General features: G+C 36.9%; 1 protein-coding gene across 1 annotated transcript; it reads left to right on the plus strand.

The window, feature by feature from the left end:
* Nucleotides 1113-16868, plus strand: LOC109824699 (isopentenyl-diphosphate Delta-isomerase I-like). Its single transcript, XM_020391341.1, has 6 exons — nt 1113-1486; nt 5054-5109; nt 13376-13467; nt 15306-15408; nt 15495-15632; nt 16394-16868. The coding sequence occupies exons 1-6, from the start codon at nt 1212-1214 to the stop codon at nt 16642-16644; spliced, it is 915 nt and encodes a 304-aa protein (XP_020246930.1). The 5' UTR covers nt 1113-1211; the 3' UTR covers nt 16645-16868.

The raw sequence follows: 21945 nt of genomic DNA on the forward strand, positions 1-21945 counted from the left end.
ACCTAAACTATATTATATTATGCAATGAATATATTATTAATAAACTATATTAAACATTATATTAACACCATTGAAACTCAACCTAAACTATATTATATTATGCAATGAATATATTATTAATAAACTATATTAAACATTATATTAACACCATTGAAACTCAAAACACAAACACTAAGCCTAAAGTACCTTTTTAGTATTTTAAAATAAGTGATGTGTTTTTTGTTTTTGATATTATAGTATAAAAAAACACAATGATTTTCAAACACATTGTGTTTCGTTATTGGCAAAAGCACTATGGAAACACTAAAAGCACCATGACATTCAAATGCTACTGTTGGTGTGTTTTGTAATCAAAGTGATTTTATTGTAGTGTTTTTTAAGAAAAACACCAATCCATGGGGTTTTTTTTCAAACATGTTTTGGAAACATCATTTATAGTTATTATTTATATAGCGGCGACGGCGACGGCGGCGGAGGAAGGGCGAAAGGTCAAGTCAAAAAAATACCCCGGTTGCCAAACGCGTTTCATTGTTTTTTTGAAAAAAAAACTAGAAACGGCAGAAACGCCACGGTTTCCAAACGCTCCCAACTACCTTATTTAAGAGTTGCGCAAATGTGCACCATCTATAGGTTTCAGCTACGTCACAAAATAGGCAAAACTCCTCTAATCCATCAACTATAAGCTCAGCAAAGAATCAAATTGTCCAAATCCAACCCTCAAAATTTAGGTTTGATAATGATAATTAAAAACTATTTGTTTGATTAGTTGCATGTACCTGAGATAAAGAAGTGACATTAAAGAGCAAATATATATCTCTAATCGCAATTAACCCCAAATAGAATAGAAAATTTAAAAAACCGTATTGTTAAACGACTGCAACTAGAGCCACGTGTGACGACAATTGTCACAAACCAAACAACGATAAATTTCTACTCACATAGGAAAACGCATCGCATCCTCATCCAAATAAAGATTAAAGAAAAGGAAATCCCACGAGATACTCATTAATCAAACCAATCATACACATGATACACGTAAATCAAACTTCAAACAAAATAAAATATCACACGCCACCTAACACATGAACTACAAATAGTGGTCATTGACTCATAGGAACCGAACCCATATTCCATGCTTATCCGGTTATCCCCCAAACCGAACACACCATATACTTTCAAGAATCTTGTCCCCGAGCGCGAATCCAACGCAGATGTCGTCGTCTTGTGGTGGGATCCAGAGCCTCATCTCACGAGCAGCGATTCGATCAAGAACACCGCAATCCTTATCTTCGTCTTCTTCATCTATCGATAGCTTGCTTCTTCGATCTGATTCCAGCAAATCTAAGCCTTTCTCTTTGTCCTGCTCTCGTTTCGTATTCCTTAGCTCCGCCATGCGCAAAGAGGAGACCGCCGCCGCCGCAGCCGGCGAAGTCTCCGTTGATCCTGACATGGATGCGGTACAGAGGCGACTCATGTTTGAGGACGAGTGAGTCGATCTTTTCTGTTCTTGTTTGATTGATCTATGATGATTTTTAGCATTTTGTTGTTTTGAATAATTTGTGCGTGTTATGTGTTCGTGATAAGGTCTGAGTGAGACTGATGAAAAAGAAGGGATTTTGGAAATAGAATGGGATCTTGAGCAGGTAAATGGCACAGGGATCTCAGCCAACTCTGATAAGTCAAAGTTTTTATTGCCTGGTCAATTAAGATACACCGTTCCGAGGAAAAGTTGAAAAATTGCAAAATGCCGCTATATTTATGAATGCATGTTGGAATAATAGAGCATACTTCTTTGCAAGAGTGTTTTAGCCTATGTTAGATTTTGGTGGCTTTTGGCTTTCATGGTTGAAATTTTAAAAATTTCATGGGTATAGTAGTCCTTCGTTTTGTCTAGCCTAGCTTATTTAGATCATTAGATGTGCTCATAAGCTCAAAGTTTTATATTTTTGCCAACTCTAATAAGTCAAAGTTTTATATTTTTTTTATACAATTAATGGATATTTTAGTTTGCTCAGTAGAGCAGAAAATGCCTTTAACCAGAGAAACAAGTTTGAACTTGTCGAAATGCACGTCAACATTTTGTTAGTGCATTTTTCTTTCCAAGAGTGTTTTGAGGCAGGACTGAATTAATTTAATCAGGCAAAGTTGAGTTGGTGGAGGTTCCAATAGAATTCAGCTAAGAAGGGGACCATGATCATTTTGTTTGCATGCTGGATGTCTTCACAGGCTAGGCTCTTTGGATATGATGGAAGAAGTTAAGCTGGTCAATTAACGTTTTTAATTAGGTTATTTTGTTACCTTGATTTACTTATCCCATCATTATCTTTCTTATGTAATTCCTTGCTTTTGCTTATTCTACCTTTTTTTCTTTTTGCCTCAAATATCGTCTCGTGTTAATTATCTGAAATTTAAAACCTTTTTTCTGGATTAATGATTAGATACTTCTTTTCTTATAATGCATATTTTACTTATTATTAAAGGCATCTTATCATAGCAGGCATTCACATAAATAATTGCTGGTTTGGTGGAATAATCTTGCTCTGCAGAATTAAAAAGTATCTAGTTGGACACATTTACAGAGAAGGGGAAATAAAAATACAAAACTAGATGGTGCTTTCACTTAAGGGCTTCAATTTCATTTCCATTCGAGTATAAATCCTAGATGTCTTCTTTCTGTTCCATAACTGAAGATAAATGTTTCTTCCGTACAAAATTTAAAGATCCCTCATTTTCCGTGTTCTAAATGTCGGATGTTGGGGACATATCAAACATAAAAATTCATATGGGGTGGCAGATATGAGTGGTATATTGGTGATATTTAATAAATATTGGAGTGTCAATAAGATAATGTGTGTATGTATCATAGATGTTCATCCTTGATGCACCAAAGAATAAAGCTGTGGGAAACGTGGTATATTTTGCAAAAGAATTTGGTCTCAACTTACCCTAAATCTTCTTTCTGGTTATTTACATGAGAAGATATTGCTTTAAATTTAGACCTAAAGTTCCATAAACAGTCTTTTAAAACAAATAAACTTAACATTGCAACATTTAGCCGATTTTTTTGAGGATGAAATGTAACCTAATATATTGGGGAATTCATGATACATCACCCAAAGGTTGCCAAAAGTGAGAGGATATTGAGATCACCTTGTTTTGCGAGAAGCCTTAGGAAAGTATTTAGCGACTGATATATCGGACATTTCCATGATATTGGAAACAATGTCTTTTGTATGACTGTTTCTAGAAAACCTCTTTTTTTTTTCTTTTTTCTGTACTTGCTGTTTATTCTGTTGTTTCTAATCTTGAGTACCATATTGATGATAGGAGTAGATCCCATATTTCCCATCCTTATACGATTAGACTCCAAAACGAACCAGCAAAGTTTTCCAAAGGGTAGAATTTTTCAATGAACACAAATTGAAAAAGCACCCAAACTGATGAAGTGCGAGGTGCACAGCTCAAGTTAGTAATAATTATCAAGAACCCAACAAAGAGGGAGAGTGAGAATTCCAATCGAGATGTCGGAGTCTTGTGGTGGGATCCAGAGCCTACTCTCAGGAGCAGCGCTATGGTTACGAACATCACAGTTTCTGTCTTCTTCTTCATTTATAGTAGATTGCTTGCTTTTGTGATCTGGTTCCAACAAATCTAGCCTTTCTCTTTGTCCTGTGTCCTGTGCTCGTTTGGGTCATCTCTGCACCCCCGCCGCTCCCATGGGAAAAGAGGAGACTGCCATGGCCACCGCTGATGCATTCACCTCTGTTGCCAATGGTCCTTACATGGATGTTGTTCAGGGGTGTCATGTTTGACGATGAGTCTGTAAATATTTTCTGTTTTACTTTGATTGTGTTATGATTTTTGTGAGTTATGTGTTCGTGAGAAGATCTGAGTGAGATTGATGAAAAGGAAGAGGTTAATAATCTGGAAGATAGATGGTATATGGAACTGTGGATCTCTGCCAACTCTGAAAAGTCAGAGTTCTATATTCTTGAAAATTAATGAATATAACCATTTTCTCAGTAGAGACACAAATGCCATAAATCAGAAGCTGGAACTTTTCAAAATGCTTGTCGACTTTTTTGATTCCTTTTGCTTTGCGAGGTTGTCTTGAGCCGGGACTGAGTTAATTTGGTAAGGAAAGTTTAAGTGGGTGTGTTCCCAATAGAATTTGACTGGCAAACTTCCAAGAGAATTACAATTAGCTAATCATCTTGGTAAATTGTATTCAGATCAGATCGGTACAAGGACGGAGATTATATTGAAGGCATGCTGCAGCACTTGCTTTCACGAAACATAGGCTAATGGAGATGCTGCAAGATGTTAAGCTGGTCAACATTTCGGATTAGATTAGTTACTTACCTTGATTTACGTCTCCACATCAATATCTTTCTCAAGTAATTTTTTGCTTATGCTTATTCTACCTTTTTGGCTCATATGTAGTTTCTTGCTTGTTTTATATAAGCTGAAGTTTAATTTCTTTCTGGATTAGTGACTGTATACCTTTTTTAGAATGCATATTTTGCCTTATTTTTTTCAAGAAATCTTAACATGGTAGATCTTCACATAATTAACTGCTGGCCTTGGTTGAATATTTGAACCCATTTACGAAGGGAAAGAAAAAATATACTAGCAGATGGTGCTTTGAATTAGGCATTGCTTTCATAATTTTCTCTTCTTGGTCTACTATAATTCAAGATTTATATTTCTGCCTTTGCAATTCATAGTATAGAATCCTCATTCTCCTAAGCCTGTTTCTAGAATAATCACTCTCTTTTACTGTTTTCCTTGCTTTTCAATCAGTCCACATGGTACTCACGTATTGTTCATGCCAATTCTGTTCTGCTTACTTTTACCATATCTGTTCTTTTCACTTTATCAATCTTGTATTCCCTAGTAGCTATTCTGTTGGATCTTTAAGGTATGTAATCTGTGTGACAGACTTCAAAAGTGACATACACATTTTGTGACTCCTCGTTTATGATGTTGCATTATTTTTTACAGCAATTAATTGTCAACAGCTTTCAAATCTGAATATTGCTATATTATGCAGGTGCATTTTGGTTGATGAGAAAGACAATGTTGTTGGCCATGAATCCAAATACAACTGTATGTAGTGGATTACCATTCCTAGATATATTTAACCATTTACATGAAAATAATGCATATTTGAGATTGAGTTCTTCCATATCTATGGTTAACTTTTTTCGTTCAGTTTTATGTTTTTGCTATTTCTCGCACATGATTGATATATTTATGTTATATGATATTGGTCTTGTGAATAGAAAAAGTACTTGACTCAGAAAGAAGATGCATATTTTTGACAGACTTGATTGTTAGGATTACTAGCTGAAGAGGACTTTCTACTTAGGGGCTGTTTGTTTGGCCCTTGGTTGGTTTCCTAAAAACCAAGAAAATGATTTCCATGTACTTTTTGTATTAAAATATTATTATAATCTATTTCCATCCCTAAAACTCATCCCAATAAAAAGAAATCTATACACTTTTATCAATAAAATATTATTTTTATCCACCAACTCATCACATCTCATATCCTTTCTTACTTTTAAAAATAAACCAAACACAAGAAATGAGTCACATCATCCAACTCATCTCCTCTCATATTTAAAAATCACTCACATCATCCAATAATATGGTGACAACTCATCTCATCTCATTAACATTTCATTTCCACCCATTTCCTCAAAAAAAAAAAAAAGGAAATTGATTTCCTTAAGTGTCGGTCAAATCATCCAATAATATACAAACAACTCATCTCATCTCATCTATTTTCTTATTTTTAAGAATGAACCAAACACAAGAAAGAAATTATTATAGGAAATAGGTTTCTTATAATACATTTCCTTATTTTTTTAACCAACCAAACAACCTCAAAACAAGTTTTCTTAAAAAATCACTCACATCATCCAATAATATGATGACAACTCATCTCATCTCATCTCTTATTCTTTGATTTCCTTCTTTTTTTAACCAACCAAACAACCATAATACAAGAAATCCTATTCTTTGATTTCCTATTCTTTGATTTCCTAGTTTTTTTGCGAAACGAACAGCCCCTTAATGCATTTAATAACCAACAAAAAGTGCATGTTCTTCCCAGTCCAAATAAACCTGTATGTCTATTTTAATGCAGTAGTCCTTTGAGTTGTAGATTTCTTCGAAACCACTTTTAATTATATATTAGTTATTTTGAGAGTGTTTTTTTCACTGTATTTTAGCTATATTTGTCCTTTTGATACTTGCACGAGTCCTCCCAGGGTATTTGTTTCTTTTACCATTTTCTGTAATATCTAAGCAGTACCGCTTATGCTTGGTTAGAGCCTTTTAACTTGTCACCTACAACGTTACACGTGTACGGGTGCGGTCATGGGTGCGGATGAGGACATGGGTCATGTCAAATTTGTAAAAGGTAGGATATGAGACACAACTATATATGTACATATTGAAAATAGTAATTTACAAGGGATCAATTTTTTTATTTACATGTTACCAAAACTAGATTTCTGTAACATTTTATGGTTCATTTATTAAGTAGATTATATATTGGGAAACCACTCGTGTTTTAACTTGATACATAAAGACTCTTTGAAATCATTCTTCCAAATATGGTATGGGCTGTCTTGTTGGTTAATCAGAGAGGATGATTTTCCTCTCCCCCTTGGGTCTTATTTTATAGGTTAGAATTTAGAAAGGAATAATGTGGGACTAAACAATGTACAATACTACTCTCAACACTCCCCCTCAAGCTGAGCATATATATCATACATGCCTAGCTTGGTAAAAAAAAATTCACTCGTGTTCTCCCTAGATGTTTTGTGAGAATATCTGTAAGCTAATGTCCTAACGATATGTGCTTGGCTCTAATATTCCCTTCTTCATCTTCTCTTAAATCAAGTGACAATCGATCTCTATGTGTTTTATTCTCTCATGAAATACTAGGTTCTCAGCTATATAGATAGCAGCCTTGTTGTCTATATACAAGCTCATCAGACGTACATGAAGGAAATCAATTTCTGTCAATAAATCTCTAATTTACAGCAGCTCACAAGTCAGATTCACCTCTAATTTACAGTAGCTCACAAGTCAGATTCGCCATGGTTTGATACTCAGACTCAACTGTAGAGCGAGAGACTGCACCCTGCTTCTTACTTCTCTAGGAAACAAAATTTTCTTCGAAATACATATTACCTAGTAGTCGATTGTCTATCTGCTGGAGATTTTGCCCAATCTGCATCTGAGAATCCTGCAACTCTTGCATGTCTACTATCAGAATAGAGAACTCCCTTACCTATAGTTTTCTTAAGGTATCTAAGGATCTTCTTCACGGCCTCCATATGGGATGTCCTTAGTGTTGAGAAACTGTCTAGCTACATTGACTGGAAATACAATATCTGGTCTAATAACTGTCAGATAGTTCAAATTTCCCACTAGTTGTCTGTATTTCTCAACATCTTCTAGTTGCTCCACCTGATCCGGTGCAAGTTTGATATTGTTATCCACCGGTGAGTCAATACCCTTGTATTCTGACATGGCGTTCAATAACATACTGAACACATATTTTCACTGAGAGAGGAGAATTCCCTTCTTTTATCTAGCTACCTCAATGCCCAGAAAGTACTTTAAGGATCCAAAATCTTTGCTATGAAATGTTGTTGTAGATACTCCTTCAAATGATGAATGCCTTGTATGTCATCTCTAGTAATCACAACGTTATCAACATATACTATAAGGAGAATTTGTTTCCTATTGTGAAATCTCCTGAAAAGTAAATGATCTTCTGAGCTTGTTGAAGGCCAAACTTCTGAGTTATTCCTGCAAAACATCCGAACCTGGTCCTTGGGGATTGTTTCAAGACATAAATGGATTTCTTTAACTTGTAGACTTTCCCACACTCCCCCTGAGTAGAAAATCCTGATGGTTGCTCCATGTAAACTTCCTCATTTAGAATGCCATTTAGAAATACATTCTTGACATCCAGTTGATGTAGTGGCTAATGATAGCGAACAACAAGAGAAATAAGAATACAGACATAAGTAATCTTCGCGATAGGAGAGAATGTGTCGATATAGTCTAGCCCATAAATTCGTGAATATCCCTTTGCAACTAGGCGAGCTTTGATGTGAGCTAGAGACCCTTCGAGATTCACCTTGACTGTATAGACCTATTTACAACCAACATTTCTTGCCAAAGGGTAAGGGAATAAGATCATATGTACCATTCTCCTCTAAGATTGTCATCTTCTCTTGCATTGCCGTCGTCCGATGTGGGTGAGATAGAGCTTCAGACACATTATTGAAAACTGAGTGAAGGAATGAAAGAATGATATGACAAAGATAATGAAGAATAAGAAACATAATGGGCAATCGGATATCGAGAACAAGATCATTTATCTTTTCGAAGGGCAAATGGAAGATCATCTGTAGGAGTAGCACTAAGCTATGTGGCAACATTGTTACTAACTTGTACTTTTGTTCTTTGCCCTTTGGTTACAAGTAGATTCTGGCACAATAGTCAGAGTGGAATGCCGTGTATAAACCTGGACTAGTTCAACAAGCTTAGGTGGTGGATCCGCTCGTACAACTGACCCTGAGGGTGCATTGGCAGTAGTCTCTCGAAAGAAAAGAAAGTGAACATTATCAGGAGGGGATGAGGGTAGTTTGTCAAAGGTAACTCGTCCTGATTTGTTTTCAAAAAAGGTGACATCGACTGAAATGATGTAATGATCCAAAGAAGGACAATAACATTAGTATCCTTTTTGAGACTAAGAGTATCTAGGAAAGATTTTCCTAATAGGCTTCAGATCTAATTTTGTCCTTTGAGGACTGTGATTGTGAATGAAACATAGTTGTCCGAAGATTTTGGGTGATAAATGAAATTTTTTGCTATCTTGATACAAAAGAGAAATTAGAGTTTTGTTGTCTAAAATAGATGAAGGTAGACTATTGGTGAGCTAACATGCAGTTAAAATGACATCCTCAAAATTGTTTCGGAACTTCACTAACGACAACCCTATTTTATTAGGGTTTGTACATACAAGATGACTGATGTAGAATCCAATTTTCCTTTAAAAAATTCGTAAAAGTGTTATCAAAATATTCTTTGGCATTGTTTGTTCTTTGAGTTCTAATGTTTATGATGAAACTGATTTTTAACTTCAACGTAAAAAACTTTAAAAATAGAGAACACTTCAGAGCTAGTTTTCAACAAGTAAATCCAAGTTATGGGAGAAAAATCATCCACAAAACTAACAAAATATTTATAATTAAGTTTTGATGAAATGGAACAAGGACCCCATACATCTGAATGTACTAACTCAAACGGGGTTATGGACCCTCTTATTGACTCGATTAGGGTAAGACACTTGTTGATGCTTTCGCAGTTGACATCACTCACAATCTAGAGACTTGACACGACTCAAATCATAAACTAGAGTTTTTAGAATTAAAAGTGGTGAATGACCAAATGGACAATGCTCCTCAATGGCTGATGTAGAGCTGACACATGCCACCTGGTATGAAGAAAACTCCGGTTCATATAGGCCGTCCTCTCACATTCTGTGGCAATTGTCTTCCTCATCCCAAGTGTCAAAAAAAGACAACGTGTAGGAAAGAATGTTAGCGTGAAGTTTAATGCTTTAGTTATCCTATTGACAAATAAGAGATTAAAAGGAAAATGAGAAAGATATTATTATATAGATGAAAGTAGAATATTAGTAGTTTTGGAAATACCATCTCCTGCTATAGGTGTCGTTGAGCCATCAACTAATACTACTGGAGAAAAGGAGGTGGTAAGTGTGTAGGAAGATAGTATATCTCGATTCCCAGTCATATAATCCGTTTCCCCTAAATCTATAAGCCCAGTGTGAGATGACGATGATGTAAGACAAGTAGTGGGTTTACTTGACTGAACTAGTGTGGCTGTAGTAGCAGTGGACTGAGCATTCTAAAATTGTTGAAATAGCTGAAGCTGCTAAAGCTGCTAAAGCTAGCATTGAGTCTTGTCATCTAAATGACTCTCGTGTGCAGCTACACATATAGACTGAGGATGCTCACCCTGTAACTGAGGATAACTGAACTTCATATGACCTCTTTCTTTGCAATAGTGGCAGTAAATAGAGGAGCTATCTGCTGTGGCTCCATGTGAGGTACCTCTTCGACCTCTTTGTCCTCTAAAACGTCCTCCATGGCCTCCAAACCGACCTCCAACATGAGCAGGGAATGGTTTGCTCTGTGTAGCAAGTGTAGACTTGTGTGCAGACTCAACGACAATGCTTGCGGATGCACTTGGAACTGCTGACCGCAAGATGTGATAAGTCTCTGGTAACGAACGTGTAGCAGAGCTTGCAATGATCTGTGGGCGTGTTGGAGTGTACGACTGTGGGAGAGAACCAAGAAAAGTAAGTACCATCAGCTGATCTTATTGGTCCTGCATCTTCCAGACATCTGCATTGATGGGGAAATTTTGTCGTAATTTCTCTGCAAGGCGATTAAAATAACCATAATACTACTCAAACGTCTGAGTTTACTCGTCCATCTTGCTCCTGAATAACTCCTGAATAACCTCATACACCCGGTTGGCGTGTCCACAACCTGAGTATAGCTGCTCCAAAAACACCCATACTTGTTTCACTAAATTACAGTGAATGCATAACTAAAGGACTTTCGGTTCCATACTATTCTAGATCTGATGAAGAAGGCTAGTGTCATTTTGTGTCCATGAGGTAGACACCGTCACAAGAGGAACTATAGTAAGATGATGAGCCTTCCCTTGGCTAGAAACATACACACGAACTAGTTGCATCCATAGGAGATAATTAGACATGTTCAGCTTCTGGTCAGTGATTTTGCATCAGTCCTTCCACCTTAGCTAGTGAACCCTCAACAACTAAACAACCATGTACCAAGTACCAATCAACCAACAATCAAACTACCTCCAAACAAATCCTCGCAACTAATCCATCTCTAGCGAACAACCAAACTTCTAAACTTTTTTTTACGCTAGGGTTTCTGAAATGTTTCAAATCTAAAACAGGGTGTCGGCGGCTAAACTGTGAGGAGGCCGCTTGTTTGTCGGCGGCTAAATTGTGAGGAGGCCACTTGTTGGTCATGGGTGGGCGGTCGTGGTCAAGGACTGGTTGAGAGTTAGTTGCTAGATGACAACTGGACGATAGCCGGACAACGTGGTCGCTGCTCTCTAGCGGTGGCAGCGGGGTAGAAACAAGAGATTAGGGTTAGGGTTAGGTGGCAACTAGGGTTAGGGCTAGGAGAGAGAGATGGAGTTGGGGTATGGCTCTGATACCATGTTGTTGGTTAATCAGAGGATGATTTCCCTCTCCTCCTTGAGTCTTATTTTATAGGTTAGGATTTACAAAGGAGTTTGTTCCTTACCAATGTGGGACTAAACAGTGTATGATACTACTATCAACAGGCTAAAATGAACCCAACCCATGTCAAGTGAGTTGCTTGAATTGGTTGTGGAGTGTAAGATATAAGTCCAAGAGGAGTATGATGAATGTCTTAAACTAAAACATGTATCATATAATTGAGTACACGTCCGAATAAATGTATGCATATTAAAGGAGTGTCCAATAAGTGTCCAAGGAGTGTCGGAGTTGGATACGTGCCAAACATGGATATGGAAGCCCAGACGAAGTTTCAGGGTAACCTAGGTCACCTAATGGTTATAGGATTAAAAGAATAAGGTCCAGGTAACAGCACTTTTACATTTCTAATTATTTACCTACCTTTCTTGCTACCAATTTAATATGTTACTTTAGAGTTGTACCTTTATTTCTTTATCTGGTCATTTGACGCTAAACTATCCCAGATTTGGTTTTAAACCTAAATACACATTAACAGTAAAAGCCTGTTATTTCTGCAAAATTTTCTTTCTTTTCCTTTTGCATGGTTGCATAACTATAATAGACTATAATAGTTATTTGGTGGCACATTGCGCTGTGGTCTTCTCTATGACTTTGAATTTCATCATGAGAAGGTTTTGCACTTTCTTTGAAGCTCTAGAACCAAGAAATTGGTGTATCCTACAGTGTGTGAATATTGGAAATTTGTGTATGATCACAGCAGAACGATGTCTCCACAATGATGGTATCGTCTATAGTTCTGTAACCAAATTTGTGTGGATTCTTTTCTTTTATAGGCCAACGGTTCATTCTAATATCTAGGCTGGCATTGGCTGATTCTCACATCTACTTCTTGTAGATGAGATCTTAGGCCAAGGCTCAAAACAAAGAAAAGTTAAGCTTTGCTATGGACTATAGGATTAGCAATGACAACAATCCTTGGAGGAATATTTGGTGCCTTAGGAGGATAACTTATAATTTGAATAGATTTAGGTTGCTAAATAAATGTCTATAAACAATGTTGAAAATTGAAATATGCTCACATGGTTAAGGCCTTGGAAAAACAAATATTTTATGTCTATATCTGTCCATATTTTTTTCTAAGGGACATTCTTAAAACCAACAAGAAAAAGTAGTTGTAGAACAATGATCCCATTTTTACAAAAAATCTAAGAGGGAAATGCTTGAACCCGTATGACGCACTCTGAAATTTCACTTGCTTTGTCTTTACTTAATAATGTCCATTTCTACAATCATATAATTTTTTTTGTGTCCAAATAAATGGTTACTTTTGATGTAATAACAAATTGAATTAAGTACATTTCTATCTCTTAATGGGTAAATGTTTGGTTATGCTTTGAAGTGTTTTTGTTTGTAGTTTCAGCTTAATAGGAACAAAAGAAGTGCCCATCATTCATAAATGTCTAGAATAAGCCAAGCATACTATAACCATTTGCACTCATATTATCTGCAGACTTACAAATTATCCTTGCTCTCATCCCGACTCACAAATTATCCTTGCTCTCATCCCCACTTAAGAAATATGAAGCTTAAGTGATGCAGTGATCATATATACAGACTGGTTTATCTCCATCCGAACTCATACTTTGATGAATCCATATATAGAATTATAAGGCTGGAATAATGGTATCTTTCTAGTTTTGATGGTTGAAACATATCCCTATCTGTTGTAGTTAATTGGAATCAGCATTATTTGCATTTGCTCAGATGTGTTCTTTTTCACTGCTTATTTGATTTATTTATCTTTGTTCAATGCAATTTTTGGAAGAATTATACTTTGACCAGTGTTTAGGGGTTGATTTCATGTAGTTAATGTTTGTCACCACTTACTACCAATTTCTGAAACATTATTTGACTGATTACTTTAATAATTTGTCAATAGCAGCAATGATTTAACATGCACTCGAGTTTAACAATTTTACAAAATTTTCATTTGTATATATGTATAATGGTGAGCGCTTGTATTAATTTTAGGTCATCTGATGGAAAGGATTGAGTCTGAGAATCTGCTTCATAGGGCTTTTAGCGTTTTCCTGTTCAACTCAAAATATGAGCTGCTACTTCAGGTATGTAATGAAACTGCATGTTTATTATTAGAAAGTATTGTTGTTATTGTTCAAAAAAGAAAGTGTTTTGTTCAAAATAAAGGGAGGACACATTTTTTGAAGTGTCCAATTCACACTTGGATAAATAAGAATCCTATCTTTTTGAGATGACAGGCTTCCATGTGTCTCCTAGGGCTATTAATATATTCATGTTCATTTCTAAGTGAGCTGATATTTTTGGAATGCACGTCGTCATTCTTAACTTGGGGTATATAGGTTATAGTATATTGTTCATTTCGATAAATATTGAACGTTAGAATATTTCTTGAGATTATGCAGTTGTAGTTTTTTGAATTTATGTGGTGGATTAGCATCTCTTCTACTTGTCTCATCATTTTCTGAACGTTTTTAACCTGAAGAGGTTTTAGCCATGCACAAATATCCATGAATGTGATTTGGAAGAGCGAAGGTCAGAAAATGGGCCAACTTTCAAATGCTATTTAATTGTGATATTTCTTATATACAGGTAAAAGTATAATGCAGGCTTGTAAAAGCATTCCTGATGATGAAAACAGAATTGTGTACAATATGGTAGCGCCTATTTTGTCCTGCATGATCCACCCCTTTTAGAAACCAATGACTCAATACTGAGTGCATAACTGCCAGGAAATTGTATTCATATTGATGCAATTTTTTTCCTCCAAAAGGCTTGTAAGGCTGGAAAATCTTCTCTTGAAAAGTTGAGGAAGCGTATTGAAACTTAGATATTTGGTGACAGATAACCTCACTGTTGGGGCTTGGGAAACTTTGGTGATACTTTGTCAGGAAATCATAGTAGTGTCTAATGTTTCAGTAGACCATGAAGACATGTCTTTTTAAATACATTTAGCAACTAGAAGTACTTCTAACACAATTTCAATTCGCAGGTTTTCTTTATAGGTCCTTCTACATGTCATATACAGTTCCTTACTATTGCCCTAAAGGTTTAATTTGCATCTTTTGTAGATATATATTGTTAGAAGTCATATCTGAATTTGGTATCCATGCAAATCCACAGTTTCCTTAAAGATTTCTATTGGCTGTCTCCTATGAATTCCGACATGGTTAACTGTGACATTACCAGATGAAGTAAATAAGCATGTAAAATTATACAGTATTTAGCCATCCCACATTCCATCTTGTTACACTAGATCCTCCTACCTAGTACAAACTTCGGCAAAGTAGTAGATTTCAGATGTTTATTCTAGCCTGAATATGTTGTCAGGCAATAGATAAATCAAAATACAAACTCCATATTGAGCTTTGATCTTTTGTATTTCACTTCCTAAGCTTTGGTCTCCATAGTTTTGCTCCTCTTTCTCCGATCGTTATAAGTGCCAATGTTGTTTGTCTTTACAGCTTTGTAGTTAGGAGTGCCTGTAGAAGTTGTGCTTATATAATGGTCTCTGGTAAGCCATTTTCTGCATGCACAATTAGAGCATCTGTAACCAATAACAACTAAGTAACTGAGTTATTATTAATAACACCCATAATTATGTCAATCCATGAATAACCCTTCAAATGGAATATTGATGAAAAACTAAGTTCCATAACAATTTGGTAATTTATTGCATTACTTGCTCGGATTAATTTGCTTGACTGCAGTCATTACTGGTTCATGAGTTTGCATATTACTTATTTCATGAACTTTCCACTCTAATTTTTTTGTGGATTATTTGGTTATGATTTGCTCACTCTAATTTGTTTTGTCTAATATTGCTGGTCCGATAATAATAATTTAACAATTTTTAAGGTAGCGTTGCCTATCGCGATAATGACAAAATATTATGTTGATTAATGTTATATGCAATTTTTTACAGCAAAGATCTGCGACAAAGGTGACGTTTCCTTTGGTATGGACCAATACATGCTGCAGCCATCCACTTTATCGTGAATCTGAGCTTATAGAAGAAAACTACATTGGTAATCTTGTTTTTAGAGAGAAATAAATCCAATACTAGTTCTTTTCAATTACAAAAACTTAACTAAACTATATTACATTGTTTTAGGGGTTAGAAATGCTGCTCAAAGGAAATTATTAGATGAACTCGGTATACCTGCTTCTGACCTGCCTGTTGATCAATTCACACCTCTTGGACGAATACTTTACAAAGCCCCATCTGATGGAAAATGGGGAGAGCACGAGCGTAAGCCCTTACAACAATGCTTGCCACTTTCGTTTCTCTCTTGGGTTTTTTAGATATTAAATCAATCAATCTTCAATAATTCCATATTAGTCCTTCAAACCTTTTAAGTCCCTCCAATCCCAAGGTCTTGCAACTTCGTCCCTCATGACCAAAAATCCACAACCCGCACCCCCCAACCTCAACACCCAAATAAAAAAAGCACTAATGTTTTTCCCTCAAAAACCCTTGCGTTCATGAAAATATGAGCTGAGGGACATTTAGAGAGTTTTTCTTTCCTTTTTTTTTTCTTGTTGTGTGTGTGTGTGTTTTTTGGGGGGAGGGGGTTGGGTTTTGGTCGAACTAGCTTTTAAGTTAGCTTTTTCATATCTACTTGTTTGGTAAAATACCAAATAAGTTAGTTTGTAAGCGTCATTTTAAAAAGCTGGGGTACTCTGGCTTTTGAGAAAATAGCTTATAAGGTCAGATAAATTAGGTTTGACCATACAAATTTCTATTTCACCAAACAATTTTTATCATAAAAGTCAAAGGCCACCAAGCTAATGTAGCTTGAAAGCTCCTAAAATTAAGTCCCTCCTAACACCCATTGAGCGACCAATTTGCAAGACCCCTTAGGATTGGAGGGACCTTTGAGCCAAGTCATTTCAAAGATTTGAGGGACTAAGATGGAATTATTGAAGATTTCACGGACTAATATCTGAAAACCCTTCTCCTTTTAATTTGTGTTTTTAATCCATATTTTCCTTTGCTTGTCTTTATTGCAGTCGATTACCTTCTTTTTATTGTTCGAGATGTCAATATGCAACCAAATCCAGATGAGGTGGCAGATGCAAAATATTTCAATAGAGATCAATTGAAGGAGCTGTTGAGGAAAGCTGATGGTGGAGAGGATAGTATAAAGCTATCTCCATGGTTCAGGCTGGTTGTCGATAACTTCCTGTTCAGATGGTGGGATCATGTTGAGAAAGGTACGCTCCAGGAGGTAGCTGATATGAAAACTATTCATAAGCTGTGACATAGAAGGTGAACATGATCAGAAAAGGTTTGATACCAGTTGATCAAATGTTTGTGCATCAATATTTTGTTGGAATAACCAGCAGCTGAAATGTTTGCTGATAGGATGAGACTAGCATTTTGTTGTTCTATTTGGAGTCCTCTTGTTGTTTCCTTCTGCAGTTTTAAATTCAATTGGTTATTATGATAATCTGGATCATCATTTTCGTGAGTCAAGTTTCGTTATGCTTATGTTGTTAATTTAATCAAAGAATGCATGTTGCTTTTTAGCTACTTCTTGCAATAGCAAGTCGTAGGCTCTACTGCTACACGATGAGTGTAATGCATATTTTAAGGTCTAAATTGCATTTAAAAGTCCTACAATTTCACTCACCTTTTACTTAATTGGGCTCTAGTTTAAAATTGAGCAAATAAATGACTCAAAATATTTAAATATTGCAAATAAATGCTCTAAAATCTTGAAATGTTGCATTTTGATACCCTTTTATTTACCCAATGTTGCATATAAATATCTCAGTTTGTAAATAGCCTCACTTATATACCCTAGGGTTTCTAAAAGTTACATTTTAGTATCTTCTGTATGTGGTGTTCTTGGATATGTAGAGAAATTGCATTCTTTTTAACTTCGGGCATTTAAGTGCAATTTAGCCTACTTTTAAGTAGCGTTGCAGTTGTGAAGCGCAACTCTAGGCAAAAAGGATAAACTTATAGGATGCTGAGCTAAAAGATGAAAGCCTAATGGTCATTTTTTTGACACTTTTTTTTAATATAAAATTGTGCCCACAGTAAAAAAGAATGTTTGCTTATACAATTCCCATTATAAATTGTTTTGATATCCTCATTATCTAATGGGTATGTTAAATTTAATAAATTAAATGTTTATATTCTCTCTTTAAAAAGTAGTAACTCTATAATCTCTGTACTGATAGTAGAAATATATAAGAGTAATGCTCCTATAAACCTAAATGGATAGAAATACTTGGCCATCAACTTTTTTTATCTAATAGATTTGTTTTGAGATTTGTGCAAGATACGTGTTAGATAAAAAAAATTAGCGGGTAAGTGCTTTTTTCCCGTTTCTCTTCCTACCCATCTCCTTCACTTAAATTTCTTCAGAACCATCAAGAAAGCTGTAAAAAGAGCGATGAACTACGTCTCATCAGCGATGATTTTACATGTAATGTGGTTCTCCACTTCACATTTCATCAAGGTTAACTTTTAATTTGCCTTCTCAATTGCTTCTATCTTCTTCCTGATTTTCTGTTGTGTTAGAATTTGCAAACCATGGAAATTTTAAGTGCTTTCCTCACACAAGGGATCAATCTGACTAAATTATTGGGTTTTAATAGCCTTTAATGTTTTCCTCCTTACTCTCTCAAGTATACAAAATTTTTAAGCCAAAAGAAGATCATTTCACGAAGGAAACGAACGATAATAAGATTTAACGCAAGAATCAGAATCAGTCAAATCCAATCTAAAGCAAAATGCAAATTTCATAAAGAACATTGAACTAAGAATTTTTTTTTTATGGGGGAATATTGTTCGCTGAGTCTGTTCATGTGCTCGAAGATGAGGAAAAAGAGAGAGTTATTTTGCAGGTACTAGCCCTCTAAGGTCATTGCTGTCGATAGACCCTTTTTTTTTTTGGGAGTCTCTTATGCACAGTTAAATTTTGGCGTATATAACCCTAGGTGAAAATTTAGTGAGTCTTTCTACAAGTAAAAGAGTAGGAAAAATTTTACCTACTGGGTGTATCTAGAACAATGAAACTATAAGGCTAGTAAGTCCAAAACAGCGGTACCACAAGGGTTCTATATGCAATTAACTACACTTTCAAGTAATGGCTTGAAATTCAAAACTGCTAGAGTATTTTAGATCTGTAAGTTATGACTTTCAGAAGAAAAAATTATTTTGTAAAGTTTATTTTCAAATATAACATGAAAGATACAGAAGTAGATATTACGCTACGTGCAAGAAGAGAGACAAAATTAATTATGTTAGACCTAAAAATCACTATCTCGCTCCGTCTCATTTATATCGGTAAAATGATCAGATTGGTATATTTTTAGGTATGGTGACATATTGGTATATTTTCTTTTAGTTTTGTCAGATTGGTATAAATCTTCGACTCCGGCGTCATATAGGGCTTAAATTTAGCTGGAGTTACTGTTCCGGCCAGGGCTGATGGGATTTTTTATAAAAAACCTCTCATCAAATACAATTTCCTGCTCCTAACCCCCCCTCTCCCCCCCTCCTCCTCCTCTTCAACCTCCCCCTCTCCCTTCTCCTCCTCATCCTCTTCCTCCTCCTCCTCATCCTCTTCAACCTCCCCCTCCTCCTCTTCCTCCCTTCGATGTCGACTGGCGGCGTACAAATCTCTGACGACCTAATACCCGACCTCCCCAATAAAGTGGCTCCTCCTCATCCTCTTCCTCCTCCTCCTCATCCTCTTCAACCTCCCCCTCCTCCTCTTCCTCCCTCCGATGTCGACCGGCGGCGCACGGATCTCTGACGACCTAATAACCGGCCTCCCCAACGAAGTAGCGGAACTCTACCTCATCCTCCTCCCCTTCCCCCTCACCTCCGTCGCCCCCTCCATCTCCTCAACGTGGAACCAGATCCTCACAAACCCTAGCTTCCTCCGATCGAAATCCAGCATTTTGTTGTCCCTCCCTCATCTCTTCGTCCTCGCCTTCGACCCCTTGACCCACCGCTTCCAATGGCAGGCCCTCGACCCCCATCTCTTCGTCTCTCCCTCATCTCTTCGGCTGACTTGTGTGCATTTCACCCACTAGCATCGAACGACCATCGAAGATGAGGAAGGATGGTCAAGGTTGTTGTTGTGGCGAGGGAGCAGATGGCTGCCCCTAAAAGGTGGGCAAGGGAAGATTGTCGTTGAAGTGCAAGGGCATGGGCGTTGTCGATGATGCTAGCAGTGGGCAATGCAACTCAACATATCATCGAGCAGTTGGCGTGCAGGTGGGTGTGATTGGGTCAGTCGTAGGGGTTGGCCGCAGATCATTGGCTTGGTGGTGGTTTGTAGAGGAGGAGGGGGAGGTTGAACCAAGATAACTGATACGCAACAACCGGGGATGTTTAGTCATCAAAGGTGAGCAAAAAATGTACAATCAAATACAATCAGAAAATGCCAAAACAAAAAACATCAAATACAAAAGGATAAATCATAAGTTTAAGTTAAGTGGGTGGTCACCCTGATCAGAGAGAATGGAGGGGGAGGTTGAACCAAGATAACTGATACGCAACAACCGGGGATGTTTAGTCATCAAAGGTGAGCAAAAAATGTACAATCAAATACAATCAGAAAATGCCAAAACAAAAAACATCAAATACAAAAGGATAAATCATAAGTTTAAGTTAAGTGGGTGGTCACCCTGATCAGAGAGAAGGACTCCACTGGCTCCAACAGCAGCAATGTTCACACGATCACGAATCAAAAGATAAGCTTTGTCCCCAACCATGGACTTGAGAACACAAGCAGCCTCGTAGAGGAGACTGCCACTCTTATCATCACCTTTGCCGCTCTCAAGGACCACAACCCTAACCCTTTTGGAGACCGCAGAGCTTACTGCCTCAACAACCGAATCCTGATCTCTGCTAAGAATCTCTTCAGAGCTCAGTTTGAGAACCACCGTAGGCACTTTTGTCTCAAGCTGCTTGAACCCACCAGGGAACAGAGTTCTAAGTTGCTGTTGGCTGCTGTTGTTGCTATTGTCATTGGGATTGCTGATGGCATTTTTTAGATGATGATGATGGTGGTGGTGGGTTTTCTTTTGAATCGACAAGCGGAAACAGAAATTGGGTTTTGGGGTTTGTTGTTGGGATTGGCGAGGAGAGGGAGTTTGGAGAGGCGAGAGGCCAATGAAGTGTAGTTGCAGAGAACAGAGACCATGGGAGGAGAGAGAGAGCGAGAGAGAGAGAGAGAGAGAGGGGTTGAAGAGGAGGAGGATGAGGAGGAGGGAGAGGGGGAGGTTGAAGAGGATGAGGAGGAGGAGAGAGAGGGGGGTTAGGAGCAGGAAATTGTTTTTGATGCGAATTTTTTTTGCAAAATATCCCATTAGCCCTGGCCGGAACAATAACTCCGGCCAAATTTAAAGCCTATATGGCGCCGGAGTCAAAAATTTATACCAGTCTGAGAAAATTAATAGAAAATATACCAACATATCACCAAGCCTCTAAAAAATGTACCAATCTGGCCATTTTGCCCATTTATATCGTGAAACGAACATAACCTAATTAGTAACCGTCACTGGTCTCCTATCACTAATGGCGGGTGGGTCCGTCGTTGCCATTATGTTGCATACCTATTTATCTTCTGTTTTCTATTAACGAACGATGGTCTTCAATATAATTATCGTTATATTTTGGTAAATCGAACTCATTTTCATTTCAAGCTCAATTATAAATTGGGATAAAAAAGAAGCTCAATTATACATAAATCTAAACATCTGTACAACATATTTCCACACCAAGTAATAGGATAGTGATAGTTTCTTCCCAATCCCTTTACCCATGATGATAATTGAGATTGGCACCAGTGACCAGTCCTCTACAAACAAGTACTCTTCAACCGCGAGACTGACAAATCTGTAAATTATTACCGAAGCAATAGACATAAGCATTAAAACAATTTAAAAACTATGACCTATGGAGAGTCATGATGCCTGCATGTCACTAGCAAAGCCTCATTACAATCCTTCACCCCTGACGATAATTCACACTAACGTATCTGTACACTTAATGGTGCAACAATGAATATATGCATTAGTTAAAACAATTTAAAGGCTCCCGACCACCACGAACATCTTCTTTTATACATGAACGCAGCTTCTTCTGGATGTCCAACAAAATCTCTAAATTAGATTTCCTCTGTTCGTTTTCTTCTGGCCTTTGCTTGTTCTTTCTAAAGCTTGTTTCTTATATGCATCCTTTCCGAATCAATTCATAGAGAGAACAGAGATGGTAAAATTAGGTGGCTTTTCGCGCTTTAATGCGAAGATGATATCGATGAGCATAGAGATGATGACGCGCACTCGCAGGAGGAGAGTTTTTCGAGAGGGTGACTTTGGAAAAAAGAAGGCTAGATTCGATCTGCAATACTGTGCAACCTTAATTTTATTCACCATGATGAACAAGCTACCAAAGAGATAAAAGATACGACTAGTTTTAATATTATTGCTACTGGTTGGACATAAGATATTGGGAAAAAAAGAGGGAGAATAATTTCCGTGTTTATTTTTAAACCTAACTATTTTGTTTTGTACCTTTGAATCCAACCATTTAT

Source organism: Asparagus officinalis, chromosome 9 (assembly GCF_001876935.1).
Source record: "Asparagus officinalis chromosome 9, Aspof.V1, whole genome shotgun sequence".
NCBI lineage: Eukaryota > Viridiplantae > Streptophyta > Magnoliopsida > Asparagales > Asparagaceae > Asparagus > Asparagus officinalis.

Coding starts and splice junctions, on each gene's coding strand:
- LOC109824699 (XM_020391341.1), top strand. CDS start 1,212: ATGTCGTCGTCTTGTGGTGGGATCCAGAGCCTCATCTCACGAGCAGCG. Junction 15,409..15,494: donor TATAGAAGAAAACTACATTG/GTAATCTTGTTT, acceptor ACATTGTTTTAG/GGGTTAGAAATGCTGCTCAA. Junction 15,633..16,393: donor AAAATGGGGAGAGCACGAGC/GTAAGCCCTTAC, acceptor TCTTTATTGCAG/TCGATTACCTTCTTTTTATT.